Source organism: Mytilus trossulus, chromosome 4 (assembly GCF_036588685.1).
Source record: "Mytilus trossulus isolate FHL-02 chromosome 4, PNRI_Mtr1.1.1.hap1, whole genome shotgun sequence".
NCBI classification, from domain to species: Eukaryota; Metazoa; Mollusca; class Bivalvia; order Mytilida; family Mytilidae; genus Mytilus; species Mytilus trossulus.
In genome coordinates this window covers 14,143,533-14,167,364 of record NC_086376.1, presented here as the reverse complement: position 1 = coordinate 14,167,364, position 23,832 = coordinate 14,143,533, and the positions used below count along the sequence as shown (strand labels likewise).

General features: G+C 33.0%; 1 protein-coding gene across 3 annotated transcripts; it reads left to right on the top strand.

Moving 5' to 3' along the window:
- The first annotated feature begins 1,256 nt into the window (after window positions 1–1,256).
- On the top strand, window positions 1,257–20,099 carry LOC134714738 (contactin-1-like). Of its 3 annotated transcripts, none has more exons than XM_063576246.1 (7): window positions 1,257–1,407; window positions 3,818–3,905; window positions 11,714–11,790; window positions 13,366–13,582; window positions 15,217–15,360; window positions 16,544–16,663; window positions 19,393–20,099. In XM_063576246.1, the coding sequence occupies exons 2-7, from the start codon at window positions 3,818–3,820 to the stop codon at window positions 19,737–19,739; spliced, it is 993 nt and encodes a 330-aa protein (XP_063432316.1). In that variant the 5' UTR covers window positions 1,257–1,407; the 3' UTR covers window positions 19,740–20,099. The 3 variants fall into 3 exon arrangements, with proteins under 3 accessions (XP_063432316.1, XP_063432317.1, XP_063432318.1); XM_063576247.1 differs by having other exon boundaries at window positions 1,258–1,407; window positions 3,818–3,899; XM_063576248.1 differs by lacking the exon at window positions 3,818–3,905 and having other exon boundaries at window positions 1,284–1,407.
- Window positions 20,100–23,832: the final 3,733 nt, after the last annotated feature.

The window sequence follows — 23,832 nt, the reverse complement described above, 5'->3', positions numbered from 1 at the left end:
CGATAAATGGCTGACCTGTTAAGAGAGAGCTATATATCTTGCACGCAAAAGACAACCTTGTAGATTTCGAAAAAGAGCAGGTAAATGTCGCTAACCAAGGCAGCGCTCGCACCCGCAAAGTGGAAAGGGATTAATATAAGTTGCTAAACTTGTTTCCCAATCCACTATGAATAAATATGTTTAAACTAATATAACTGTAACGGCTTTCAAGGTATACACTTAGTTTACTGTCCGTATTGCTGTGTGTTTTTATTGTACATTGTGTAGAGGTATAAGGAAAGAGTTGATATCTCAATAAACATATGTCAAACCTCGCTGCATGTTTGAGTTTTCATTAGTCAGAAGCCTCTGACTTTTGTTCGTCTTGTATGTATTTATTTTATTTTGTTAGTTCATTTATATGTTTCGGAGTTTAGTGTGACGTCCATTTTCACTGAACGAGTACACATTTGTGTTAAGGGTTAAGCCGAACCCCGCCATTGTGTTAAGGATGTTATCCCTGTGTTGAAGACCCATCGGTGAACTTGTGCTGTGTTCTGCTCTTTCGTAGGGTTGTTGTCTATTTCACACATTCACGATTTCCATTCTGATTTTTTTTTTATATAATATTCATTTTACCTGGTTTAATATCCTTTTGCCATTTTTATTCCGTTCTGAAGCGTACGGAAAGTTTGAAACCTCCGACTTTAATACTGACACCAGACGCATACCAGGTGTTTTACTACTAGAATTTAGGAGCAAAAGACAAGTACAAAATTCGACGGAAGTTTCGTTTTTATAAGAAAAATAGTTTTTACAGTAAGAGAAATAGCGTTAATTACAGTTATCACTATATAAGTATAATATATGCAACTTTTGGTATATAGACCCACTGTCCCAAGTCAGGAGCTCGTTATTCAATGTTTGTCATTTGTTGATGTTGGCCGTACGGTGACTTATAGTCACTGTTGATAATTGTTGTGTCATTTGGTTTCTTCTGGAAAATTTTCTCATTGGCAACACCTTCTTTTTTTTATATAGTAACATGCAGACTGAACAGTCATGAGTAGCATAAACAGTCATTCGACAAATTGATTAACAACATGTACCATGAACAGTCATTGGGCTACTCTTTATTTGAGGTATGTCCTACACTCACTCTAATTCATTCTGAAGTAGTCACAACTAATGTTAAGTATTAAAGTACTTAGATACAAGTAACCAATGTCCTACAACATGTAGGATGTATGAAGTGTTAACTTTAGCTTGGCGTATCATAATTACACATATAAAATGGTGTAAGTGGTTATTTCCTATTGAAGTAAGTGTGCGTAAACTAGTCGCTTTGTTTGTCAAACGTCTGTGTGTTTCCGTAATATGATTTAAAATGGAATTCTTTGTTCTATTGTTGAATTAACAAACACAAAAGTAAGTTATTTAGATATATTTTGGATAAATAATGTTGGTATCATTATGTTTTGCTGCATAATTACAATAGACACATGATAGATGTAAGAAGATTTGATATGAGTGCCAATGATACAACTCTCCTTCAAAGTCACAATTAGCATCAAAAATGATTTTGTGTTAAACCATTCAAACGTGAAACCAACCGTCTAATCTATACAGTCCGCCAAAAGTGCACCACCGATATATAACTGGCAATATTTTTTAACTATTGCAAATTTTTTTCTTTTTATGTTTGGTGTTATGAAAAGCCTTTAACATACACTGAGAAAATTCATTAAGACCAAAAAGATTGAACTCCGATAAAGCAGTCAAGCAACTTTTTATTAAAGGGCATCTGCGCGTTTGCAAATACACTGTTTCTCCAGGTGGTCGTGTTCGAACATTGGTCCGTCGACTTCATAGAGGCAACTGAAGAGCACGTCGTATTGTCAAAAGACATGCCCTAACAGACAGGCACTGTGCAGGCAGGTTTGAATAGGATAATGACTATCTATGCTCGAACATGAGAAGCTGACAAAACACTCACTGGTCAGATTTGAGTCGGTTTATGTTTCGACCAGTAGACGCCATAATACGAATTTCGCGGGTAAATAATACGGCCTAGGACCAAAACGACATTTGCCCAATGATTTCATTCGGTCCTGGTGGTGTTACAGTAAGGGGTTGCTTCTCAAACCCGTTGCAAGCCGGGTATGCATATCATACAGGGTCACATAAGCGGACAGACATACATAGATTTAGTGCCTAAACATTGATTGATTGATTGATTATCTTTATTTCCTCCATAATATGAAGATTTTACAATTTATATCATAAGAACAGAATCAAGAACATAACATATTTACATATTCTAACCAACATCAAAGTATACAAACAGCAATAAAAAGGACTATAGGTAGATACATAATTACATATGAAATAGAGTCAAAAACAAAACGTCTATAATTCACCAACTTCATACAAGAACAACATTAGTTAAGATCAAATATGTGACTATAAAGATCATAATTGAAGACCTGATATAGTTTATACATATAATCTGCTATGTGGCACATCAAGAGGCTCCATACATCAGCATTTATAGTTTGCATGGTATGATTCATACTTGTAAGTAACGACTCGATAATTTCGTCATCATCTTGATTAAAGAAACGAACGGAATCCTCTACGTCAAGAATATCAACAATTTTGTAGAACATTTCTGTCCGAATTTGTAAAAGAGATGTACAGCAAAGTATATAATGCATAAGTATATCCGTATTATATAAGTTACACAAGGAGCATTTTCCTGTTTGAATAGCTATGGCTCCTAATTTCACAAGCGTCATAAATTTTGAATTTAGTACATACTAGTCCTTCATTTTGATAAGACCCCAGTTGCGACATCATGGTCACGACCCTTGTACACGAACGGCAACGCTAGACCACACAGGGCAAGGATTGTACATGTAACCGAGTCCAAAGAGCAAAAAGCAAAAAGCCATTAACACTATCTTTTGGCCTTCCATGTTTCCATACATAAACCCTATTGAACATGTCTAGGATGACATTGGCAGAAATCTCAATCGCAGAGACCAACCTTCACAAAATTTTGTCGACTTAAAAGTGGTAATTTTTGTTGAATGGCTTAAATTTCCTCAACTGAAGTTTTGAATGCTTGTAAGGAGTCTCAGACGTTGTGTTATGGAACTATACCGGCAGGGAGGTTGTTACACATGCTATTGACTCAAATATTGACATTAAATTTGGCAAACATATCAAAGATCTTTCTAGAAAATTTTAATGATATTTGGTGATAAATTGTTGTAAAAAAATGAAATCATTTACACTATTTCTATAAACGTAAAACCTAAATGCATAGAACCTTCAAAAGTGACCAAAATTATATTTGTGGTAAAAATCATTGATTTCAAGTTCCGATAGCTGTCTTGAAATCTTTTAAAGGATAAAGATACTGTTTTTTTGTATTCAAAATGTTTTGAAAATATAAGGAGAAAAAGAATGTCCGTCATTCTCAACAAAAAAATTGGATCTCCTGAAAGGATGACAGTTCAATCTCAGTTACTAAAAAGGGACGAATTTACAGTTGACCTAACTTGACAATAATCTGTTGATAGGACAATGCTTCACGAGGGAATCTATATATGAAGTGAGAAGCATTTTACACATTTATATCAGTAATTAAGATCACAAAACGTCGGCTATTGCGGATAAAACTGGCGTCAAGAAATTATTTTATGTAAATGTTTGCACTATAGATGTTCAAATCATATTGGCTTGACTGAAGAAGTACCGACGATGCTTTGTTTTAAAAACATTTTGACTTCAGTTCTTTCTTATTCGTCACTATCTTTTATATTTTTTTTAGATGAGAGGGTATACATTATTTTATAAATTTATGACAATTTCTGCAGTTGTGCTAGGAGCGGAATTGATTGACAATCCAAAAGGTGCGGGTATAATTAAATTTAAATTATTTTTCTTTCCATTAATTTATATATACACATATGATATGGTCAAGTGAACAGAAAATAAACTCTCACATCACTGCAACTTCAAGACTGTCCAAAGGACCGGTTTGGGCAGAGCTCTTTAGTGAAGGAAATATAAAACAAATAAAACGACTGATTGGTGTAGTTCTGGACTATCACATTTTCAACCCAAGATTCATATGAAGTCTTAATAGAAGGGATACGAAGTATACATTCATTGCTAAAAGAAAAAAAAATATATACGAACAGCAAAAATCAGCCTTATTTATTTTATTCATATTTTGTTTATTCCATGCATTGCCTTGTCGTGTATAACCATTTCCTTTAAAACACAGAATCCTGAGTGTTCATTTCCTTTGAACCTCGATACTCTAGTATAATAATTTCCTTAGAAACACAGAACGTAGTGGTCGTTAGATTCGTAGTATCGTCGAATTCCTGTCCGCTAGATGTCGTTCGGTTACTATAATCGCCGGATTGCTGTCCGCATTATGTCGTTCAGTAAAAAGTATCGTCGGATTGCAGTCCGCTAGATGTACCGATTATCAGGTTATCTGCAAGTTGATATCGTAAAATATCAGCTGCGAGACATGATATGAAGCTTTTTGTCGAGTGAGCGTAGCGAACGAGATCAAAAAGTCTTCATATAATGCCAAGCAGCTGATAATTTACAATATCAACATGCAGATAATCTGATAATCGATTTATCGGGCTATATTTGCGTGTTTCGGAAGTGTTTTCTTAGTTTCGCCTGCACACAAAAGATGACTTGATAAGTTCGGGTCAAAGTTATTAACGTCGGTTCAAACATTATGACGTCGCTGATAAGTCCGGATCAAAGTTATTAAGAGTCATTCTCTGTAAGCATCAAAATCATGTGGAAATGACATGTCACAGAATTAGTTCAAAATTTGTAAAAATGATCTAACAGTTGAGATATACTGAAAAATACAACCAGTTTCGTGAAAAATTTTGTGGTTGCTATGGTAACGGCTTGAACACTTTTTGGTCAATTTTGGCAAGGAAAAAAGGCTAAAAATGTGCAATTTTAGTTAGATAAATACGACCTTCAAGAGAATAAAAAAGAAAATTGTGTTTGCTATTATGAATAAGTATGGTAACGACATATTTAAAAATTGCATTTACAATAATATATTTAAAAGCATGTATGGCAAGAACCTAGCTCCAAAAAGGGTCAAATTCCATGTGTATTGAAAATCCAATTTTACCCTGTTTTGAAAGCATCGAAAATTTTCAACCCAGATTTTCACAATATGGTTAAAATAAATTTTGAATAGTTAAACCATTGCTTAATCAAAATACAAAAAATTGGGAGGGGTATATTTGAAAATTTTGCTAAATTCAATTTTTTGAAAACATGGTTTTTCGAAATTGCTGTTTTTCATATTGTTACAAAAATAATATTGAAATTGACAAAAATGCTTTAAATGTCTGCAAATACTTAATCTTGATCATTCTCAGAAAAAATACAATTAAATATAACAAATGCTGAACCCTAAAAGCTCAATTTAAAGCCCCTTTTAGTTATTCCTGTGTATCAGGAGTAGTTTCCCCTGAATCACTCTTCAGACAAGAAGACACTTTTATTGTTTGTCTATCTGATGAGTTTTAAGCCTTTTTCTACTGATTTTTATAGTTCGTTCTTATGTTGTACTGTTATACCACTGTCCCAGGTTAGGGGGAGGGTTGGGATCCCGCTAACATGTTTAACCCCGCCACATTATTTATGTATGTGCCTGTCCCAAGTCAGTAGCATGTAATTCAGTGGTTGTCGTTTGTTTATGTGTATACTATTTGTTTTTCGTTTTTTTTATATAAATAAGGCTGTTAGTTTTCTCGCTTGAATTGTTTTACATTGTCTTATCGGGGCCTTTTATAGCTGACTATATGCGGTATGGGCTTTGCTCATTGTTGAAGGCCGTACGGTGACCTATAATTGTTAATGTTTGTGACATTTTGGTCTTTTGTGGATAGTTGTCTCATTGGCAATCATACCAGATCTTCTTCTTTTTTATATACAAACGTTTTTGTTTGTCTACAGAAAACAATTCCAATTGTCATGATTGTAGGACGATGACAAATGTATTTAAAGTACTATAAACACAATAGAACGTGTTTTGTTTACCGCTCTCGGTTTAATCACAAATAAGACTGTTGAAAACATTCCTGGTGCTTTACTGAACTTGTGAAAATGAAATCATTCCATCAATTGGTTATTGTGCTAAATTATTTTAGTTGAAATTTTACAAATGTTTTTTTTTGTAATGTTTAACACATTCCCAACAATTGCTCATGCAAAATTCCATTTAATGGAGAAAGGAAAAGGAAAACTCTGTGCCTGGTGTTGAGTGAAATTGGAACACACCAAACATGTAGACAAGAAAAAGAAGAGATTGGGGCTACCAGTACTTGCTGTGAACCTGATGACAAGAGGAAATGTTCTTCCAGAAAGAGACATACGTACTTGTGAAACTAAAACAATATCAAATCTTTAACTGTATGAAATTATTGATGTGGGGGTTGGTACAAGGAACGGGACTTCAAGCCAAGATCACCATTTATAGCAGTATCTACCTGTCTATCAAACAGCTGCGCCATGAGTGCATGATACGTCCGTCATATTTTCAAAGAATAAAGTTCAATTACTTCTCAATGTCATATTAGCTAATGTATGAAAACAAAAGTTAACTTGCATCAATAGATATAAACAATTCACCAAAGTTTTATGATATTGCCGAAAGCATTTTTGAGTTATTATTAAAAAAAACCCTTATAAATCCCCCTATCTTATGAATAAAACCTTATGACTTGGAAATGTAAATTGTAAAATTTGTAAAATTATAAAGAAAGCTTACATCAATAGATATAAATAATTCATCAAAGTTTCATAAGAATTGCTGAAAGCATTTTTGAGATATTGTCTGAAAAGTGAAAATCCCCCTTTTTGACTCACCTGACCCGAAGGGCCAAGTGAGCATTTCTCGCCACTTTGGTCCGGCCTCCGTCGCCTGCCGTCGTTAACTTTTAAAAAAATCTTCTCCTCTGAACTAATGGGCCAAATTTTACCAAACTTGTCCACAATCATCATTGGGGTATCAATTTTTTTTAAAATGTGTCCGGTGACCCGGCCCGCCAACCATGATGGCCGCCATGACTAAAAATACAACATAGGGGTAAACTGTAGATTTTTGCATATATCTCTGAAACCAAAGCATTTTGAGCAAATCGACCTGGGGGGGGGGGGGATTGTTAATCAGGTCAAGTTCTATCTACACTGAAATTTTCAGATGAATTGGACAACCCGTTGTTGGGTTGCAGCCCCTTAATTGGTAATTTTAAGAAAATTTTACAGCTTTTTGTTATTATCTTGAATATTATTATAGAAAGAGATAAACTGTTGTCAGCAATAATGAACAGCAAAGTAAGACCTAAAAATAAGTCAACATACCCAAGATGGTCAATTGACCCCTTAAGGATTTATTGCCCTTAATTTTCACTTTTAAACAACTTTCATGAATTTTTTACATTTCTTTAAAATATTTTCATAGTATTTCCCACTGTAACTACTAGGCCAAGTTCATTATAGATAGAGATAATTGTAAGCAACAAAAATGTTCTTTAAAGTAAGATCTACAAACACGTTACCATCACCAAAACACTATTTTGTCATGAATTCATCTATGTCCTTTGTTTAACATGCACATATACCAAGGTGAGCGACACGTGCTCTTTAGAGCCTCTAGTTTTATGAATAAAATCCTGTATACTGCATACCTGCCAACTGTCACTATTTGCGGGGGATTTCCCCCAGGAAGGCTCCGAAATGGAAATTTTGAAAGAGCAATTTTGTTCACAATTTTAAACAAAACATTTGATTTTACAAGGGCTATAGGATTGTAACAGAATGAAGAAGCCTAAAAACAACATTAAAATATATATTAAGGCCCCCTTGAAGGTTTTGTAAGACTGTAAAAGCAATATTGCACGCTAAACTGCCATGGGCATTTTGAAAAGTTAACAGCCTAAACAGGTATGATACTGGAAATGTAAAATATAGAATTAAAAAACAAAAAGGAGTCCATGTCAAAAGATATAAACAATTCACTAAAATTATTTGCAAGTTGGTAAAAGCATTTTTGGTTTTTGTCCGAAAACTGGAAAATTATCCCTTTTTAATGAATAAAACCCTATAAACTTAGAAAGGTAAAATCTAAAGATATTTAAAACAAAAGGGAGCTCAGGTCAATAAATATAAACAATTCACCAAAGTTAAATGCAAATTGATAAAAGCGTTTTTGAGTTAAATGTCCCAAATGTTGATGACGGACGGACAATGAAATTGAGACTGAAAATGTGTCAAAGAGACAACAACCCAACCATAGAGTAGACAAAAGCTGATGGCCAGCAATGGGTCGTCAATATGTATCTTTATTCTCATAAACCAAAGTACAATGCAGTATACCAAAACACATCCTGTAAACAGGCGTATAAAAAGTAGCACAATTCTGTTGTTGACTAAACAGGTCAGGACATGTATTTCCATTCTCTAAAGTTAACCTCAACCAAATGTGATAAAACTTAATCACAATGATAATTACTACAAAATACAGATCAAGTTTGAATTTTTGTGATGTCACTTTAACTATTCAAGAGTTTGCCTGTATGCTAAACTTTTGAGACTACAAGCTGGAAGAATAATTATTTAAAAAAGTTTAGTTGGAAAAGAAGAATTTTACTTGTAGTTTAGTGCACAGACTGCGAGTTATATGTCCTTTAACATATAGAAGAATTTCTAAATTTTTCAATTCAGTTCTCCAACTTATATGTAAGTTTACCTAAACAAAATGTTATGAATTGTATACTCAATACTTATTGCCACACAATCGGACCAAGTACACATTGCATCACTCTCAACATCCCTCAATTATGTCTTATTATAACTTTATGCAAGCAAGGTCATTATATGTGTCCAATGGAATTTATTTAAATAACGGAAAAAACCCATTGCTTTCATGTTTCACTTTGCGGTAAAAATTTCCTAAAAATCGCCATATTTGGACGGAGCCCGGTGATGAATTTGTATTCTATATTCATATCTGTAGATTTAATTTATAATTTTACTGAAGATTAAATGTAAAATTTGCCCACTGTTAATTTTTGAAAAGGTTGAAAGATCAATTTATCATTTAAAGCATTATAAAATTAACTAGGTTAACAATGATAGATGGTTTGTATGCCGCTTTCAGCAATATTGTGATATTTCGAGATGTTTTGGATGCAATTAGATGTCCTGAATATTACTTCTCCACCAACCAGAATCAACATTAAATATTATACAAATTACAATTGGTTCCCTGGCCCAAAGGAGATATGTTAATTTGTTCACCATGTTTCCCCCGAAGTTAGTGTCCGAGGGAAAATGTGTCTGATTTAGGGTAAACAAATCTAGGGAAGCCGGTTAGTGTCAGGGTAGAGTTTTATTTTTAAACTAAGCTAACTTGTTTAAACGACTTAGCTAAGTTGTTATAACGACTTAGCATATTTATCTTGTTATAACAACTTAGCTAACTTGTTTAAACGAGTTGGCTAAGTTGTTATAACAAGATAAATATGGTAAGTCGTTATCACAACTAAGCTAAGTCGTTATAACGACTTAGCATATTTATCTTGTTATAACAACTTAGCTAACTTGTTTTAACGACCTAGCTTACTTGTTTAAACAACTCAGCTAAGTTGTTATAATGAGTTAGCATATTTATCTTGTTATAACAACTTAGCTAACTTGTTTAACGACTTAGCTTACTTGTTTAAACAACTTAGCTAAGTTGTTATAACGAACAAGCATATTTATCTTGTTTTAACAACTTAGCTAACTTGTTTTAACGACTTAGCTTACTTGTTTAAACAACTTAGCTTACTTGTTATAACGACTTAGCTTACTTGTTATAACGACTTAGCTAATTTCACTCGTTATAACAACTTAGCTGACTCGTTATTCATTCTTTGCTTCATTTACTTTTTATCTTACTATAATCATTGCTGTACTAATTTTGAAGAAATTAAAAATATTTCTCTGTATAAAAACTACAATATCTTAATCTTACTATGTTGGATTTAAACCTATTATAGTATTTGGATCAACAAATGTATGCATTATTTGACAGAGATCAGTTGTCATTATCAATAGCACAATTAATAATGCAAGTTAATTCCATCACGTCAAGTTATCGAAACATAAGTTTTGATAGCAATAGTTTAGTATGGTTATCAGAAAACAATTGCGACACATACTATGTTGAAAGAAAAGGCAGATAATTGAAAGCTTGCAATTCTGTCGTTCATTATAAAGTTACCAGTTTCCAACAACTGGCTGGCAAAATGTAGATTTCAGTTGTCTAATTAGGGAATGTATGAAAAAAGTTAAGACAATATCATTAGAAGGATTGTTTTTTGTCATTTTTCGTATAAAAAACATGATATTTATATCTCATTTTAAATTTTTTTCATTGACTACATGTATGTAAGGTATCAGAATGTGTGTAGTTTATTTTCATGTTATTATTTGATCATAACTAATCATCTGATATGATGAGGATTGCAATAATAACAGTTATGCCTGGATTTTTTTCCCTAAAATAAAAAAAAAATAAAAAAAAAATTCAAAAGTGACCTTTTTTCAAACAAAATTTAAAAAATTTTTAAAAATATACCCTCTGAGATATTTTTGTCAAGAATGCATCATATGCAATATTTTATAATGATCATCTTCGTTTATGCCAAAAAATCTGGAGAAAAAAAATTTTGAAGCCATAAAATTGGGTTATTTTGTGATTTTTTGCAAATCTTGATTTTTTGAAAAACATCAAATTTTGAATTTCAAATTTTTTACTTTAGATGAAAAAACTTTCGAAACTTTCAAATGTATTTTGAAACACTAATATGTAATAGCTGAAGAGCAAAAGAAAATTGGGGATAGATGTGTCCAGTGTATTGGGAAAAAAGCGGCAAAAAAAGGTAAAAATGGAGTTTTCATCGAGCATTTTTGGCGTTTTTCAACCAAAATTAGAGCAACTTGTTTCCATGGCAACCAACACTTCAAATTTTTAAATGATTATTATTTTTGTTGTCAGTGCACCATTACTAACCCATGATCTGAAAATAAAGGATATCCATGAGTATGCATTTCTCATTTTCTTTGAAATCCTTTGATGCTTACAGAGAATGACTCTTAAGGCCGGGTCAACGTATTTGACGTCACAACGACATGATACGGAATAATATTAAGAGCTGAACAGAGTGATATAGACAGAGGGACGACCGATAAGTACGGTTACTGAGTGTCATCGGATTGCTGTTTGTTCAATGTCGTTCGGTTACTTGTGTCGTCGGATTGCTGTCCGTTCAATGTCGGTCGGTTACTAGTGTCATCACATTGGTGTCCTCTAGATGTCGGTTAGTTACAATGTACTAGTGTCGTCGGATTGCTATCTGTTCAATGTCGTTCGGTCACTAGTGTCGTCGGATTGCTGTCTGTTCTATGTCGTGCAGTTAAGTGTAGTCGGATTGCTGTCCGTTCCATGTCGTTCGGTTACAAGTGTCGTCGGATTGCTGTCCTCTCTATGTCGTCCAGTTACTAGTATATATGGATTACTGTTGCATTAAAATATCTTTCTCTTTAAAACTAAACATTACATTGATGAGCATTTTCTCATGAACTGTTTAAAACTATGATATTTTTTTTAACATAACAGGACAAGATGCTTTGCCTATCTTGGTTAACTTGTCTGATATGAATGTGAAAATTACCTGTACAAGGCAGAAGGATCAGGTAGGTATTGATTAGGTGACCATGTTACTTGTATACACTTATTGGCTTCATTATATCGTTGTGGTATTTATAAACAGTTATAAGAAGATGTGGTATGAGTGCCAATGAGACAGCTCTCCATGCAAGTCGCAATTTGTAAAAGTTTAAAATCATTATATAGGTCGGAGTACGGTCTTCAACACGGGTTTGGTATTGCTTTTGGCCCGCTTGGTTTAATCAGCTTTTCAACGTTTGTATTAGAAATAAGATTTTTTATTTTTTTTGCGTCTATTATTACTAAAGAGACCTTAACTGTCGGAATAATCATCTGGTGCAGTACATTAGTACCGTTAATAGAGGCTACAATAGAACACAACATTTATTACAATACATATACTGTAGAACAAGTATTCCTCTCAAAAGATAAAAGTTGTTAGCAGCAAAAATACTTTTTTTGTTAAATCACTGAACGGACACAAATTAAAACTATATTGCTCACATTGATCGTTATAAGTCCCATCGAGGAAATCGAAAGGGAATTTAGGTTTTCATTCTATCTGTCTGTTTGTCCATCCGTCAGTCTCGCAAATCAGTTTTCCGCCCTTTTTTCTTCATTCTTGAAGATGTTGATTTGATTGATTGATTGATTGATTGTTGGTTGCTTAACGTCCAGTGGCAAATATTTCATGCATATTCAGGACGAGAACAAGTTCACAATAAATACAATAGGTAGGTTGATACAATAGAGGCCATCAGGGATGGTGGTCGGAGAAAATTGGACTGCCACCGGAAAAGGAGGGTATATTGGAGAGGGACAGAAATTTTGCCTTGCAACAGGCCACCTACGGACCCCTCAAAAGGAGTTGCTGCAAGGGTTCTTAACGTGCAAAGAGCGTGGCACTCTCTTTACACGAGGCATCGGCTTTAACGTCCCCCTTCTGACCGGACGTGACTGCGAACTTGATACATCCCGCACAGCCAAACGGACGCCCCACTTTGGCAAGCGTTTTACTGCCGGTCGGGAGAAAACCAAGTGACCATATTTCTATACCCCAGTCACCCTTGGGGGTATGTTGATTTGAAATAGGGTTATCATGGCAAGTTACAGTTACAGTTTGAATTTTGGTCTGATGATTTTATGCAGAGTTATGGCCCTTGAACTTAGAAAAATCATTAAATAATTAGATTTTAACACTAGTTTACTTAATATTTGCTTGATAATAAGTTTGCATCATGGCAAGTTATTGTTAGAGAAAGTCAGTTTTTTTTTTAACTTTTCCAATGTTGCCTAATTGCTTTCTGAGTTTGCTACATTTGTGTATGTCTAGGAACTCCGCTGTTACATTAAAGGATAACTGTGTTATAAGTATTGCATAAGTTTCATTATCACAGATGGGATATAACCTCTAATATGTTAGGACTAAATGATAAAAAAAAATGTATAGGACTAAAATTTAGAGCTCATATAAAACTATGCTCTCAATAAATTATAACGTTTTGTTTAAGGTTTTCAGAAGACTTTCGGGTTCACTGTTCTTTCTATGTCCCAAAATATTCAATTTTCAAATATGATGTATTAAAAAAAATGTATTACAGGTTGACAAACACATATTTTGGTTTCATGGTAATAATGATGTTATTTCAATTGGTACAACAGTAATAAAGAACAATAATGATTACCAGGTTAAAAAAAATAGTTATGGGGAAATAGAACTTACAATTAAAAAAATCTCAGCAGGAACTCTTGGAATATATTACTGCACTAATAAAAATCAGGACAGAAAAATAAAGGCTGTTGAGTTAAAGACTATAGGTAAATATATTCACTAAGATTATCTGTTTTATTATGGCTTACTATTTGCCCATTCAAATTGATTTCACTGGCATCTTAGATTTACAAATAGTTTGTGTTTATGTAACTTTAGTATTTAAAAAATAGTAATATGCATTTCTGTATCTGTATGATTTAAAAAAAAAGTATTTTATTTCGATTTCTAATTGAATAGTAATGTCTGTATCTTTTAAACTGACATTTTCAGTATGCGTATCTGGAAGAATTCCATCTTTAGTATCTGTTTTCAGTACATGTTAAATTGATATTTCTGTATCTGTCAGATTAATATTTCTAGTATCTGCATGATTGAATTTAATTTCAATACGCAAGAAAGACAAATTTAATACGTTGAGAGAAGACTGTAACTTTTTTTGTTTATAATAATATTCAAAAGATTTCATTTCGGATATAACTAGGTATGTTTTAACTGAATACGATTCAGGACCCCTGACAGAGGACATTTTTACTTGTATAATCTGCTATCGTCAGGAACTTAAAAAATGGTACCGACTGTTATTATTAGGACACCTAGAAATAGCGAACAATGGTACCGACTGTTATTATCAGGACACTTAGACATGGCGAACAATGATACCGACTGTTATTATCAGGACACTAAGAAATAGCGAACAATGGTACCGACTGTAATTATCAGGACACTTAGACATGGCGAACAAGGGTACCGACTGTTATTATCAGGACACTTAGACATGGCGAACAATGATACCGACTGTTATTATCAGGACACTAAGAAATAGCGAACAATGGTACCGACTGTAATTATCAGGACACTTAGACATGGCGAACAAGGGTACCGACTGTTATTATCAGGACACTTAGACATGGCGAACAATGATACCGACTGTTATTATCAGGACACTAAGAAATAGCGAACAATGGTACCAACTGTTATTATCAGGACGCTAAGACAACGTGGCGAACAATGGTACCGATTGTCATTATCAGGACACTAAGAAAAAGCGAACAAGGGTACCGACTGTTGTTATCAGGACACCAAGAAATAGCGAAAAATGGTACCGACTGTTATTACCAGGACACTTAGACATGGCGAACAATTATACCGACTGTTATTATCAGGACACTTAGACAGGGCGAACAATTGTACCGACCATTATACCGACTGTTATTATCAGGACACTTAGGCATGGAGACCATTGGTACATTTTTGTTACGACCGGCATTAGCTGGACGCTCAGACAGAGTGAGTTTATTTCAAACAAAAATCATTTTACTAAAGATAATTATAAAGGTCCCTATGAATCAATGATCGAATTCCTGGAAGCAGATTGAAATCTTTGCCAACGTGAATTATAAGAACCGACATAAATATTATACGTAAGTATCCTAGCCTTTTAGCAGTTTTGACTGTTAAAACATTCACACTTTTTTCCATGCCAAAATAAGCCTCTTGTTATGACAGACGATTGACATACTTTGACCTATTATGGTTTTATACTTTTACAAATTGTGCTCATGTACATCTTTTTATATGAATAACAAGTCCTGATTAACATTATACAAACATATCTATTTCTTCAATTATTCAAATCTGTATACACGCGATAATATTCTTTGTAATTTTGATCTCGCAGAGAAGCCAACTATTGTAAACCATTCCAATATAACGCTGATGATTAAAGAGGGAAGTTCTGCTGAACTGTGGTGCGAGGTGGAATCAGTCATTGAATACAAGATAGACTGGTTCATTCATGACAACAGATTAGACCTACCTGTCGGTGAGAGTCAAAAACGTATACTTTATATATTCACCATACATTGTATATTAATAACAAAAATATATCGGCTAATTCATAACAGTACAGGAATATGTAATCACATAGTAAATTGAACACATAAGTCTGCTGAAAAGGCTAGATTGCACAAAACCATACTTTGATATAGAAATGTCGATTAACTAGGCCAAATAAGCTTTAGATAACTAAATCTTTGTGATAAAGCATAATGGAAAGGACAAGGAAAACAATTATAAACAAATTCTTACACAGAAAACTAAAAATTGTGAATTCTCAGACCTAATTACTTTACAGTTTTACTATAATTTTATATCCCTTATTTTTATCAACTTTGTACATTTTTGTACTTACACTGTATCATGATAGATCAAATTTATTCGTCCAATGTGTGTTCATTTGTTTTACTACGTTTTTAATTGAGGCAAGCCATTCCAATTGATATTTTATAGCGTGTTGTGATGTTTCACCATTGTTTCAGATAAGGGCGCAGGTTTGGTACCATTACAACGTTGAAATCCGCTGCAATTATTTGAAACTGTCCTAAGTCAGGAGTCTGATCTTGTCGTGTGTTGATGTGGTTCAAAAGTGTTCCTCGTTTCTTGTTTTTCTTCTTCGTTAAGACTAGATTATTAGTTTCCCCATATGAATGGTTTTACACTTTAATAAAATTTGTTTACCCTTTATAGCTTGCTGTTCGGTGTGAGTTAAGGCTCCGTGTTAAAGACCATACCTTATTGGTTTACTTTCATAAATTGTGACTTGGATATATATATATAGAATTGTATCATTGGCACTCATACCACATCTTCCTATATGTATTCTGTACATAATTGATATAAGGTTAAACAATAAATGTAGTCCCCTTACATAAAGTGTGAGGAAAAAAATACATATGCTCTTAATACACCATTCAAGTGTGATAAAAGCAATACCATCTAAGGATAAGTAAAAACCTTGCTATCATGATCCTGGTATTTTGTATATTTGAATACATGTTATATTGTTTTGTATGGCAGTAGTATTCACATGTTACATTTGAATATATATATACAATGTAATAATTTTAAAATACATGATTTGTTTTGTGTGGCAGCAATTTTACTGTATATAATATATTTATATTGTGTTTAGTGGCAGTAATCTTCTATTCCTATTCATCTTTTAGGCATAAATGGAAGCAGATTATCTATTGTGAACATAACCAGACATTGCTCTGCTATATACAGATGTTTTGTTACAAATGCCAAGGGAAACAATTCAGTGGACTTCGATGTCATTGTCATACGTAAGAATGATTTAGTAACGTTATAGATTATTAGCTTATTGGCATGAACATGCATGAAATATTTGCTACTTAACGTAAAGCAACAAAAAATCCTTTATTCATAGCTAAAATTGTGTTAACTTTCGTACTTTATTGTAATTAATTCTGTGATTCCTAGCAGAGGTTTAATTGCATAGCTTAGATTTGGTCGCTAAACAAGGATTTTGACGCCTCGCGAGTTAAGTATATGATGTAAAATGTGTACACAAACTTAAGAAACTGTTTTCCAGAGAGTAACCCAATATCAGTTTTTCTATAGCACAACACAATATATGTCTCCCAGAGCACAACCCAACATATGTTTTAACTCACCTTGTCCTAAGGCAGGTTACAAAGTTTGTCATCGTCCGTCGTCATCGTCTGTTAACCTTAACAAACATATAATAATTTAACAAAGCTACTTGGCCAATAAAAACCAATCGTGAACCATAATCATTATTATGGTATTTATTTCCAAGAATGTTTCTGATGACCTCACTCATTAGGTGTTAATCAACAATTAAAGTTTTGTTTGTTATTTTGAAAATTGCTACATGTTTGAATAGATTAAATCTTATGGGGCGTTTAAAATAATGAGATCTCAGTATTGTCTATACACACAAAACAGCTGTTAGACGACATCTTATCGGAGTTATTGCCCTTAAATGACGAATTTCTCGAGAGTTTTTTTTTTAATTTTGCGTATTATATTCAAAACTATGATATAAAACGAGAAAAATTTAACTGCGAAAAAAATCAGCAATCTACAAATAAGAACATTAAATTTGCTGGAATCTTTCGACAATTTTTTGCAATATTTATTGCCTTTTGATTACGAATTCAACTTTATTGTATAAAATTGAAAATGAACATGGTAAATGTGTCAAAGAGACAACAACCCGACCACAGAGCAGATAACAGCCGAAGGTAACCACCAATGGGTGTTCAAAGCAACGAGAAACTTCCGCACCCGAATGTGTCCTACAGCTGGTCCATAAACAATTATATACATATACATATTCATGGATCTACAATCTTTCAATACCTGTAACTTGGCATTGCACAAGGTCATGTTTTTCTCTGGCTGTTTATTATGTATTTACACTAAAATTATTGGTTGTTGGATGATTTTTATAGTTCGTTTTTAATTTGTACTGTTATACCACTGTCCCAGGTTAGGGGAGGGTTGGGATCCCGCTAACATGTTTAACCCCGCAACATTATTTATGTAAGTGCCTGTCCCAAGTCAGGAGCCTGTAATTCACTGGTTGTCGTTTGTTTATGCATTACATACTATTCGTTTTTCGTTCATTTTTTATATAAATAAGGCCGTTAGTTTTCTCGTTTGAATTGTTTTACATTGTCATATCGGGACCTTTTATAGCTGACTATGCGAGCTTTGCTCATTGTTGAAGGCCATACGATGACCTTTAATTGTTAATGTCTGTGTCCTTTTGGTTTCTTGTGGATAGTTGTCTCATTGGCAATCATACCACATCTTCATTTTATAGTCATACTAAACTCCGAATTATACACAAGAGGCTAAAATTAAAAATCATACAAGACTACCAAAGGCCAGAGGCTCCTGACTTGGAACAGGCTCAAAATGCGGCGGGGTTTAACATTTTTTTTGGAGATCTCAAACATCACCCTATACCTCTAGCCAATGTAGAAATAACAAACGCACATTAAAAATCAGTTTGAGAGAAGTCCGAGTCTGATTTCAGAGGAGGTAACAAAAGAAAATAAACAAAATGACAATAATACATTAATAACAATAGACTTCTAACATTTAACTGACATGCCAGCTCCAGATCTCAATTAAAATGATTGAACGACTATGTTTTCATCATATGAATATCCGACACAATCCCTCCCTTAGAAGAACATAACCCGTGTCATGCCAACAACTTGTTATAAAAATAAATGTGTTTAATTCAGATTCAAAGACCCTCTAAGAGAATCAATATTTAAGCCAAACTATGCAATCTTTAATGACCTGACAATAGTATCTTAAATATAATATCCCTTCTTTTAAAATAAGTCAGTTTCAAGGTTTTGGTAGCTTTTTAGGTGAATACTCACATTTTTGTGCTTGCAACATCTTAAAAACTATAATAGATAGATACATGTAAAGACGATGATCAAATAAGGAAGAAATATATAATAGGTACATTTGTATTCAAGACTGACCAAATACTCGTTTAATAAAAAAAAATTGTCTTTACTGGTTTACAAGTTTTAGTTTGTAACCCGGATTTATTATTTTTCTCAATCGATTTATGAATTTCGAACATCGGTATACTACTGTTGCCTTTATTTACTTGGCAACATCGTGTCGAGTAGAATTCATTTACGCTTCGGTAGTTATTTTCTTATTAATTGATAAATTTGAATAAAAAAACGAAAAATAAGGGATACACCACAAAATTTTCGAAATCCAAAGCGAGTCAATATATGCACACAAGAGATAAATAACATATTTCCTTGACTTTTATGTGAAGCTAAATATTATGAGCTTACGTTTAGATCCTAATAACAATCCTCATTTTTATCTAATCTTTCCTCCTTTTTACGAGCAATGATGTTGCCTGTCTTCATACGACTTATAGTTGTTGATTAACTATGATATTTCAGACAAACCTATGGTGAAGATAGAAGTCAATTCACTGTATACGACTTATAGTTGTTGGTTAACTTTGATATTTCAGACAAACCTATGGTGAAGATAGAAGTCAATACAACAACCCACGATAACGTTGTAACCAAGAAAACAACGTTAGAATGTATCATAAACGCTGAACCACGAACTTATTATATTGAATGGTCAATGGGAGAAAAACGCATTGGCTCCTGGAATAAAACGTTAGGATTCCCAAAAACTTATAAACCCTTTGAAACACGTTACATGCTAACAAAAGATGAACCAACTATTTCTTCAGAGCACGAGGTTCTGAAGCTTCAAATACTAAAACCATCAAAGGATGATGTAGGAACTTTTAAATGTTTAGCAACAAACATTGTAGACTCACAGACGGCGGAAGTGACGCTTGTTTAGTTACCAGATTGTCTCGGTCGGCGGAAGAGGAGCTTGTTTAGGTACCAGTCTGAGTAAGCTCACAGTCGGCAGAAGTGGAGCGTGTTGAGTTTTCAACAACTTACGATTAAGATTGATCGTAAGTCATAAACAATTCATTATATATACTTTAGATAAATCTAAGTCGTAAGTATTTTTGTGAAATTGACTTCAGTTTGAGATAGATGTTTTCTGTATATAAGCATGTTGGAGAGATGTCAGATAAAGACGACGCTCAAGTTGTATAGAAAGATGCTTGGTTTTTACGGCATGTTTCTCATTGAAAACAATTGACTGGTTAGCATATAACAATATTATTTTGACTGATAAATAATTTATTTGACTTGGTTCGTTGATTACTTTGGTTGTCCAAATGTTTGGTTGACCTGTATAATTTGTTTTTAAAAGGTGATATTTTCAAAAGCATGTTGTTTCCACAAGTAAGAATATTAATAAGAAGTAAACCAAAATTTGGACAACCAAAGAAAAGAGAGAGAGAGGGAGAGAGAGTTTGGGATGTTTAAATACTGTACGCAGGCTCTGTTGTGAATAAGAATAATGATATTAATACTGATGAAGGATACAATTATATTATCCGAAACTGGCTTATTTGTGTTTTCTATATTATAGATAGATCTTGAGTTTCTCATACTATTCATTGCCGTTGCTTGTGTACTGAATGATTGATTCGTTAGTTTGGGAGAACAGGATAATTAGTGGTTAAGGAACAGTCATTATTTAGCAGCTGAGGGGTCGGTTCATTTTATAAGAAAAAAATGGGGGGGGGGGGGGGGGGGGGTGTCATTACCAAAAGTATCATACAGTAAGAGAGAAGTTCACACATTGAAAGTGTAATGTCTGACAATCAAATGAACTGTGTTGGAATCATTATGAAGTGATTTTTTAGGAAAGGTGTAGGACTGCACAATGTGTGTATACGGAACGCCATAGCTGTCTTATGTGTCTGTTTTATTGCTTTTCTAATATAAGATGGTGCTTTTCTATTATAAGATGGTGGTTTTCTATTATAAGATGGTGGTTTTCTATTATAAGAAGGTGCTTTTCTATTATAAGATGGTGGTTTTCTATCATACGGAGGTGCTTTTCGATTATAAGATGGTGGTTTTCTATTGTAAGATGATGGTTTTCTTTTATAAGATGGTGGTTTTCTATTATAAGAAGGTGCTTTTCTATTATACGATGGTGGTTTTCTATTATAAGATGGTGGTTTTCTATTATAAGAAGGTGCTTTTCTATTATAAGATGGTGCTTTTCTATTATAAGATGGTGCTTTTCTATTATAAGGTGCTTTTTTATTATATGGTGCTTTTTTATTATAAGGTGCTTTTTTATTATAAGGTGCTTTTTTATTATAAGGTGCTTTTTTATTATAAGGTGCTTTTTTTACGGAAGCGTATTAGGGACATAGAAAAAATAAAATTGGCAGTGAACTTTTTTTTCAAAGTCGAAATTTTGACATTTCAAATCTCAAAATTTCGACTTTAACTCGAAATTTTAACTTTTTTTAGCTTGAAATTTTGACTGTTTAAACTCTTGAAATTTCGAATTTTTCTAAGCTCGAAATTTTTACTTTTTCTAAACTCGAAATTTCGATTTCTTTTAAACTTACAAAAAATCGACTTCTTTTAAACTCAAAATTTCGACTATTTTGAAACTCGAAACTTTAATGTTTTTTAACTCCAAATTTCGTCTTTTTCTAAACTCGAAATTTCGACTTATTTTAAACTCGAAATTTCAACATATTTTAAACTCAAAATTTCGACTTATTTTTTAAATCGAAATTTCGACTTTGATCTCAATATTTCGACTGTTGAAATCTCGTAATTTTGACTTTTTCTAAGTACTTTTAAAACTTTGATGTTAGTATTCAAACACAGTTATTACAATTTTAGAAGGAGTAGACATGGACGCAAATTATTAAAGCGACATCCACACATCTTGTAATATTTATATTCAGAAATTGGTTTTGTTCTTAAATTAAGATATGGATTTGCATTTATAATATTGAAGAAATCATTCGTAAAGAACATGCATGTGGACATAATCCCCCCCCCCCCCCCCATATTCCATGTTTTAGTTTCCACGACACTATTATAGTATCGTCAGATCTGAGGACATTTAGCATCACTGTTTCAAATAGATATAGGAAGATGTGGTGTGAGTGCCAATGAGACAACTCTCCATCCAAATAACAATTTAAAAATTAAACCATTATAGGTTAAAGTACGGCCTTCAACACGGAGCCTTGGCTCACACCGAACAACAAGCTATAAAGGGCCCCAAAATTACTAGTGTAAAACCATTCAAACGGGAAAACCAACGGTCTAATCTATATAAACAAAACGAGAAACGAGAAACACGTATATATTACATAAACAAACGACAACTACTGTACATCAGATTCCTGACTTAGGACAGGTGCAAACATTTGCAGCGGGATTAAACGTTTTAATGGGCCCAAACCTTCTCCCTTTTTCTGAAACAATAGCATAACATCACAACATATAAAAACATACGATAAAATATCAATTAGCAGACTTAACTCAATCAAAAAACGTATGAAAGGCTGTTTTGTATCCCAATAGCAAGTCACTGACTTTGCCTTGTTTAAACAATGGTATATCAAGTAGCCAAAAATGCCATGCATATTCAGAACGACAAATGAGCTGCTCAGTTTTCTAGTTTTGGAAGTTTGCATTCTTATAACACAACTTTTAACCCTTGTCTTGATATATTAGACTGTTGAATTAAAGTATGTCGTAATATAGGTGTGTCGGAATAGCGGGGTTGTCTTGATACACATATCTGAAGTCCAGACTTGAAATATGTATTTGAACGTGAACATATTTTATTTATTCTTCGGCAAGAACAAGATTTTTTTTTATCGAAATTTTGAGTCTAAAAGAAGTCGAAATTTTGAGTGTAAAAGAAGTCGAAATTTCGAGTTTAGAAAAATTCGAAATTTCAAGATTTTATAAAGTCAAAATTTCAAGCTAAAAAAAGTTAAAATTTCGAGTTAAAGTCGAAATTTTAAGATTTGAAGTGTCAAAAGTTCGACTTTGAAAAAAAAGTTCACTGCCAATTTTATTTTTTCTATGTCCCTAATACGCTTCCGTAAAAAAAGCACCTTATAATAAAAAAGCACCTTATAATAAAAAAGCACCTTATAATAAAAAATCACCTTATAATAGAAAAGCACCTTAAAATAAAAAAGCACCTTCTGATAATAGAAAAGCACCATCTTATAATAGAAAAGCACCTTCTTATAATAGGAAACCACCATCTTATAATAGAAAACCACCATCTTATAATAGAAAACCACCATCTTATAATAGAAAACCACCATCTTATAATAGAAAAGCACCATCTTATAATCTTATAATAGAAAAACACCATCTTATAATAGAAAACCACCATCTTATAATAGAAAACCACCTTCTTATAATAGGAAACCACCATCTTATAATAGAAAACCACCATCTTATAATAGAAAAGCACCATCTTATAATCATATAATAGAAAAACACCATCTTATAATAGAAAACCACCATCTTATAATAGAAAAACACCATCTTATGATAGAAAAGCACCTTCGTATAATAGAAAAGCACCATCTTATAATCTTATAATAGAAAAACACCATCTTATAATAGAAAACCACCATCTTATAATAGAAAACCACCATCTTATAATAGAAAAACACCATCTTATAATAGAAAAGCACCTTCGTATAATAGAAAACCACCATCTTATAATAGAAAACCACCTTCTTATAATAGGAAACCACCATCTTAGAATAGAAAACCACCATCTTATAATAGAAAAGCACCATCTTATAATCTTATAATAGAAAAACACCATCTTATAATAGAAAACCACCATCTTATAATAGAAAACCACCATCTTATAATAGAAAAGCACCTTCGTATAATAGAAAACCACCATCTTATAATAGAAAAGCACCATCTTATAATCGAAAAGCACCATCTTATAAAAGAAAAGCACCATCTTATAATAGAAATGCAATAAAAAAGACACATAAGACAGCTATGGC